The following is an 8,179-nucleotide window of genomic DNA, read 5'->3' as shown; positions in this document are numbered from 1 at the left end:
ACATTAATGAAAATATAAATATGTGAACGGAATCAAATATTTATAATGAAAAACGAATTATTAAAATTAAATTCTTGTGACAATAATAATTATTATAAAATTATTCCGGAAAGTATAATTTATTACATTTATACTTTTTTATTTTTTAGTAGAAAAAATGAAGTAATTATTAAATAGTAATTGAAAATTTTATACTTATACTACAGCAACTGTTTTTATCCTACTTTGAAAATTGATAAGTTAATTATGACTGTTCTTGAATCAAATTAATTAATATATTCAAAATGTCTACATTTATTATTTATAGCACTGATTTACCACAATAATTGCATAGATTTTTGTATAAAAATAATATTTCTAATTTGGCACATTTATAATATCGATTCTTATAGTTATTTTTATCAATTCAATAAATGAAAGCTCTTTATTCCCTTTGTACAATATTAAATTTAGTTTTTACGTATATCTATATCTATTGAAAGTCCAATGGCGTACATTTGCATATAAATTGCGTAGTTCCATTTAATTTGCCACAAGAGGTGAATTTGTCATCAAAAAAGAAATAAGAATAAGGACAAGAAATAAATAAATATATGTATACTCCTGTAATAAAGTTTATTTTGTTTTATATATGTATAAAATTGCAATTAAAATTTAATTGTCCATTTAAATTTTTTAAATCTCTTTTCGTACTTCCAGGAGTAAAATTAATGTATAATTTAAGTAGCCAATTAGTGAAATGCACAATTGAAATTTTATTAAGTTTTCGTGTACTCGGGAACATTTGAAGTTTTCTGCAAATTTAAAATTAAATTAATTTTTCCTGGCAATTATCCAACATTAAAGCGAATATGTTCTCCTTTAATGGTTCGTTTAAATCATTCCATTATTTCACAACAAACTAAGTGACAACTCACAAAAAAATACCCTCCATTTTTTTGTTACAAAACAAATTCAACCTCTTGAGCAACGCGTTTGTCAAACGTAATCCGAATTACTAACGGAACTACCAGAAGAAACCCTCACCAACAGTGAACAATCGCTGTCATCGCTGTTGTAATTCAAATCGTCGTCTTCTTCCACGTCCAAAAAACCCCTGGAATTCCTGGATCATAGCTCTATCACCTCCGGACCCCTCCACGTGATTCCGGCCCTGATCATGTTGCAGAATTTCATTACGCCGCTGATGGCGAAAATCTGGAAAAGACATTTTTCATTACGTTGTTGCATAACCTAATTTTAAGCGAAATATAAGGATTGCCGTGTCTACAATGAATTTAATTTAATAGGTTAATATAAAAAGATCCAGTACTGTATTATGTGACGTCAAAACGTCAGGCATGGTTCTGATTCCACTTCCCGAATTGTATAAGAGTTGTACTTACATTTAAAAAAGTTCTCGCTATAAAAAATGCCGCTTCAGCTTTACACAGGGCATCGAATTCCTGAAACAATTATGTGCACTATTAGTGGACTAAATTCTACACATTATGATGGAAGTCGAGTACTCTATTATTGTATAATTGAGCAATTATTATTGTGTCCTCAAGCGAAAAAATGATACGTTACAAAAAAGCTTACGTCTACCCACATATTGTAACTGTATTATTTATTACACACATCCCTTTTTTCCGTTTGACACATCCAAGATAAAAATTTATTTCGCACCACTCGACTCCATCAAAAGCGTAAACATCTTCATACTTACTTTATTTACATGGTCTCGTAGGACATTAGAGTAAACCATAGACACAGCCTCCAGGGCCATAAACGTTATAAATCCAACGACCCAGGGTATCACAAAGGAAACGTTTTCCTGCAACAAATATATACGGGTTACAAGGGGGGAATACAAATGTGTCAATCTTATTGTTAGTAATATTAGACACTTCAGAGGATGATCATTTTGCATAATACATTTCTGAGGATGTCAAAATTGGTTTAGAATTTAAAATTTAGTTACTGACAAATATGAATTAAAAGTAGTTTTATACTGTTATTAACATAACATAATAATAATAATACAATTTCTCACTGGAAAGGCCAGTTTGTTTCCATAAAATGTGATTAATTAAAACAACATCAGTTTACTTTGCTAGTAATTATGAAAACATATCAGCTAATTAACAACTAGTTCCATAATATATGGATGATTAACCATATTGCCCATACCTGCTCTTTGTTTCGGAAACATTTGTGGCTAATAGTTTGACGCAAATATTCCATGCAGTATCTGTTTGACAAGGTATAATAGATTATGTAGTGTATTTCCATTACTATTAACAATTATGAAATCTGAAATAAATGTGAAGTACAGTGTTTCTACTTTTTTTTTAATGCAGCTATTATTTAAAATTTATTTTTGAAATAGTACATTGTGAGTCAGCTAATTGGAAGATATAATTCAATTTTATAGAATCATGATATTATGTCAAGTTGTTGTTAAGTAAATTAATAAAGTGGTTAATAATGTCTATATATTTTAATTGAAACTTTAATTAGCTATTGATTTTGATTAAATTTAATTATCACTTTTATCTGAATTTTGATCTTTTATGAAGATTTATGAATTATAATTTTAAGTAATTATTTTATATATTGTTATAATAACTTCATTTTTGAAGCAGATTATTATATTTTAACATTTTTCTATTAAGCTGTATATAGTATTTGAGATCTATTTTATGCTCTATACTATATGTTCATTCAATTGTTTATAATTGACCAATTGAAAATACATTTTGCAGCAATTTAATTACTAAATATTACATCGGTGAAACAATAAATTTGAAAATATATTTACAAATTGTAAAATAACAAACAAATGTTACTTTGTAAATAAAATTATTATGGTAATGAATAAAATAATTATTAAATGCATAAAATAACATCAATCAATTTGAATCAAGTGTAATAGCAATTAAATATTATTCATTTGCTTTAAATTAGTATTTTAATAAACTAAAAACACGATGTAAATTAAATTAATTCTATAATAAATATATTTTTCTATTAATGTTTATTTTAGTTTTTATTTTAAACAAACTTCCCTGTTATATACTAAATGTGTCGCAATCAACCTCAGCTAATATCAAAATAAATTAAACGACAGTGCGTATCCACTATGACCGCTAATTTAACAACACAAACATTAAAATGACCTAAAACACATACGGGACATTAATGAGAAGTCCTAATCACGTTACAATTGCGGCAACATTATAAAAGGTTAAAGCTGAAATTGAGGTTTCCCAACCCGGCTTTAAAAATTCATTTCAGCTCGTCTACATGCGTTTGAACTATATTTTTAATGGACGTGTCCTGTACGTTGCAATGTCATGATGCACTTTGATATTCTAAGCTGAATATGCTCGAATGAATACATTTATGATACATTCCTGGAGTCTTTTAAAAGTTGTGAATTAATCCTCTTGAAAGGAGCCCACTCAGCAGATATTTTATCCTCGGATTAAACAAGTTCTTCGCAATGAAGAAAACAAAATTATAATTAATAACGATAAGAAAAATTTTTGTTGTATTGTTATGTTAAAATTTAAATGTGTTGAGAAATATTTAATGATGTAAATTTCATTATAAAGCATAAAGACAAAAGAATATAAATTAGGGGGCAATATTGCTGCTTTTAATTTACAACGCAGAAGAATAATGAGTTTTATAATACACCATTTTAATATCAAACTCATCGTAAATATTTCCAATATAATAGTTTCATAAAATATTTTCCCTTTTTATAAGTTTTTCAATTTAGTTTTAATTATAAATTTTCACAAGTAGTCTCATAAATCTAAAATATAAATGGATGAACGATATTATGAGATAAAAGTCGAAAACTTTGAAAATTTATCACTAAAACTGTTAGGCCCGTAATGGATTATGTGTACTAATAAAAAAACATTTTAGGCACCAATAAAAAGTGAAAAAATCGGTATCACTTAAACTCGGTATCAATTCGCAAATAAAAAGTTGAAAAGATGAACGGTTATCGAACGGTTGATGGAAACGAAGTTGGAATTTTGCGAACAGGAAATAAATGAGCTTCCGTTCGGCTACGGGCAGTCACACGAGTAAAAAGTAAACATAAATTTCCCATGGAAAAAAGTTAATGCTTTCAAAATAAGGCCAGCTTCAAACTGACGAAACAAAAATTGAACAATCAATTACGTATTAAAAGTTTTAGTTTAATATGCGAAACTCTGTTTTATGTTAATATTGCGAGAATTCGAAATGGATTGTTTTTGTCACTTTTATGTGAAATTGTTTTTTGCAGATAAGTTTTCAGTGCGGATACCAATAATTGTAATAAAAATTAATCTTTTCATTATTAATAATATGTGTTATTACTATACGTATTTATTTATTTTTATTACAGTACTCTTTATTTATTTATTTATTTAATCATTTTGTTACATTTTTGTAAATTAGTTTTATAGTCAATATTTGAATAATTTAGCAACATATTTTAGAAAGCAATCAAAGTATCAAAGATTAAAGGAACAAATAATATTGAAAAATATCTTTTTTACTGTTTTTAAAATTAAAAGTAACTGAATAGCAGTGAAAAGTCACTTTTATTTTTTTATTTAGCAATATTTATAATTGTATATTAACGTTTATTGATAAATAATTGAGTAATAATATATAACAAAATTACTTATAACCAGACTTTTCATTTATCACTTTAAAATAGTTTTAAATTGAACAATTATATATCTTGATAATATTTAACATCAAATTATTTTCATAACAAATTATTAAATATAAAAAGTTTTTGCTATGTAAAAAAAATCAAATAAATTGGTCAGAATTTTCCGACATATTTTTTTATTAACGGATATAGAAACCATTGAAAATTAAACAAAATGTTTTACAATATACAGATATAAATTGTAATATTAAATTCAGATGATTTATTACCCTTAAACAGTAGTGTAAAAAACAACAACAAATATAAATTATAATTACAGTAATATCCAAATTTCATTAAATAGTACTGGTACATTCATTAATAGTCTTCCAAGTATTTTATTTTAATATAATTAAATAATTTTCATTATAAAATTTATCCTACAACATGGTTTCTCCATTCATTCAAATAAGGTATCCTTTAAAACTGACCTCGTAACTGGACTATCCAATCTTTATGAATTCACCAGGAGTACAGTTCGGCACTGTTTCGAACATATAAAATTCTGTTTAACCTTCGCAAAGAAACCAGCTACAGTATCCGGGACAATTTCTACACTCCACGGACCAGTCATTCGTTTTTATTCCACGATCCACACAAAGGCGATGTAATTACCGAATAGTTGAGCTATAGAATGTAGATCACGTAATATCCTAATTGTATTGCACGCTCTTAAGGACTCGGCAGCAAAAGCTGAATTGAAATCATCGATTAGCTTTGTCTATCATACTTAGTTAACTGAATGGGCACTTATCCTATTGCTGTTATCAGCTGAACACGATCAACTTTCCAGTTAAACGATTATTGATTTCCAAACAATAAAAGTTTACATTCAATCAACATTATATAATAACAATTTTGTAACATTGAAGTTAAAGTTATGTAAAATGGAACGAACATCATATTAGTCAAAATTATCAACTTAATTTTCTTACATTCATTTAAAATCACATTCATCAGCATAAATTCTAAATTGTGCAGACATTTTGGGTTTATTTGGGATTAAGCTTAATGACTTCTAAACAATAAAAATTTACATTCAATTAACATTAAGTACTGGCAATTTTGTTCCTTCAGATTGTTTCCTTAAAAACGTCACTCAACTTAAATTATAAATTATGTAGATATTTTGAGGTTCGAGTTTGTGTATAATAGAAATCTACATTACGTAGTCTATAATTCTTAGTAAAAAGTGTTTTATAGGACATTGTTTCAATCATTTAAAATCGTACATCACATTAATTACTTGATGTTTTTGCTGAATTTTCTTATAGGGCATGATGTCATTCGTTTAAAACAGCTAACCAACATCATAAATTATGTACATATATTAAGATTGTTTGATTTTGTTTATTTTAAATTGACGTCATTGCAGGTAATTTTAGTGCAGTAATTAAAATGAAACATTATACCTATCCCATTTGGTTTTACAACTACATTTATAATATGCGAAATTACCTCATTAATCTGAAGAAGCTTTCACAATGTTTAATAATATTGTGAACTAACAGTTACAACCCCCGATAATACTTTCCCATTTTCATATGTGAATTTCCTATGCAAAATTGTCAGATATTAATAAAATACCTCACGCAGAAGAGAAGGAAAAATCGATGAGATATTTTACGGTCTATCAGACAGACCTTCCAAAGATAACCTCAAAGCACATTTATTTTTATCACCCACTTATCGGCTGTGTTATATATGTGTTATCCCTTAAATCTAAAATTATGTTATATTATCGGAGGATTCGACGTTTTATGCCAAGCAATCCTCAACACCCCATCGTATTCAATGCGACCGTTCAAGTGTTAAATTTTAATATCGGGCGCATATTTCTTTTTCCAATGGGGAGAATTTTCGAAATGTGCTCGAGAAGTGGCGAAATAAAAAGTAAAGTCGCACGTATTCAGAAAGACTTTTCATATTTATATCGAATATCTCTCGAACTTCGACTCTCCAACAACAATAAGTGCTTTCGTTAAAAATGCTCGCCGTAATTCCTCGAAAACAATTTGTATCGTCGCAACATTTTCATAATCATTTTGTTTCAAAGCGTAGCCATTAATGTTATAAATAGTTTACGACACTTGAAACATTAGTTTTGTGTGTGAGTGTTTGCGATTTATGAAGAGCATTCGAAACACCGGCAAATATTAATGATATGTTTCATTGAAGTGGAAAAAGCCTTTCTAAAAATATAATGGAGTGTCATACATGAGGGAAATAAATGGCGTTCTGCTATCATCGGCGGAAAAATCTCATTTCGCAAGCGACAATTTTATTTTTCCTGTCCCATTCCTGCGTATACGTTTTTACTTTTCATAATAAAATTTTTTTTTAATTAAATATTAAGCATTCGATTCAATTGGTGATAAACGATTCAAAGCACGCGTTACAAACAAAGATGCAACGTGCAACTGGATGACGTTCCGCACTCACAGCCATACATTATTAAAATCCAACATCAAAGGATGTATCTAACCTTAGGAACAAGAAAATATCATATCCTCAGTTCATATTATATTTATTTGCGTCACCGTTATGTGCTAAAAGGGACTTTTCTTTTCCCTAAATTCGTTTTCAACATCTGGTTTATACCTGAAATGTTTTCTAGGCGTTGAATTTGTAACGGGGACGCTAACCAGATGTTTCTCCTCGGTAGACTCTCCCATACTTTGCAGCTCCATAATTTAACATTTAAGTACAATGGAGGTGTCTTGTGTCCATGTTCCTTCGATAAAACTGTGTTTTTATCAAGATCTAAGGATATTACCTCTTAGCAGGAACAATAAATATAGATATCTACTTAATTCTTTTTATTTCCTAGCAAGGAGGAATATATGAGAACATTGAAACTAGAAGAAAAATGGAAATAGGATATAAGTATTTTAAGAGTTAAGAATTACAGTTGACTTAAAACTGAATTTAATAACTTAGTACGTATATAAAAAAGAAATAAGAAGAATATCCAATATACTAAATTCAAAAATATTTATTTTAAGCTAGTAAGAATAATGGTTTTCAGAATCTTTGTCCCTTATATTTTACTGGGACAACATATTTTGTTAGGATTACCTAAATGCAACTTCCTGCTCTAACCTACAGTCCCAGCGATCTTGATTTGAAATATCAAAAATAAGTCTATGACTGAGTTCTGTTCCATTCAAAAAATATTAGAGGGAGTGAATATTTTGCAACCACCCTGTATAATGTACTCAAAGAGTGAAATAAAAATGTGAAACATTTCTATTACAGAAAAAACGAAAAAAGATTTGTTAATAAAGGAAATTTTTCCTTTCATCTAAATCTAATGATTTAAAACAATGAGCCAACGTAATTATGTAAGTGCGGCACTTAACCCTTGAAGTTTCCTCCAGCAATCCGGGTTATGTAAGTACATTTTCATAAACGCGAACACCACTAGATTACAACCATTTTAAATGGATATCTATGCGGAATGCACTTAAATAA

The 8,179-nt window shown here is 28.2% G+C and overlaps 1 protein-coding gene across 2 annotated transcripts in view; it reads right to left on the bottom strand.

The window, feature by feature from the left end:
• Positions 1 to 687: 687 nt before the first annotated feature.
• Positions 688 to 8,179, bottom strand: part of LOC109606031 (uncharacterized) — a 64,570-nt gene continuing 57,078 nt past the window's right edge. For both annotated transcript variants that reach the window (XM_049970117.1, XM_049970116.1), the window contains 3 exons: positions 1,709 to 1,816; positions 1,386 to 1,445; positions 688 to 1,197 (listed from right to left, as the gene is read on the bottom strand). In XM_049970117.1, the coding sequence (XP_049826074.1) occupies positions 1,111 to 1,197; positions 1,386 to 1,445; positions 1,709 to 1,816 (255 nt within the window). In that variant the 3' untranslated portion in view covers positions 688 to 1,110. The remainder of the gene's footprint in view (positions 1,198 to 1,385; positions 1,446 to 1,708; positions 1,817 to 8,179) is intronic.

Source organism: Aethina tumida, chromosome 7 (assembly GCF_024364675.1).
Source record: "Aethina tumida isolate Nest 87 chromosome 7, icAetTumi1.1, whole genome shotgun sequence".
NCBI classification, from domain to species: domain Eukaryota; kingdom Metazoa; phylum Arthropoda; class Insecta; order Coleoptera; family Nitidulidae; genus Aethina; species Aethina tumida.
The sequence above is the reverse complement of the archived record's forward strand: the minus strand, read 5'-3'. Positions and strand labels throughout refer to the sequence as shown.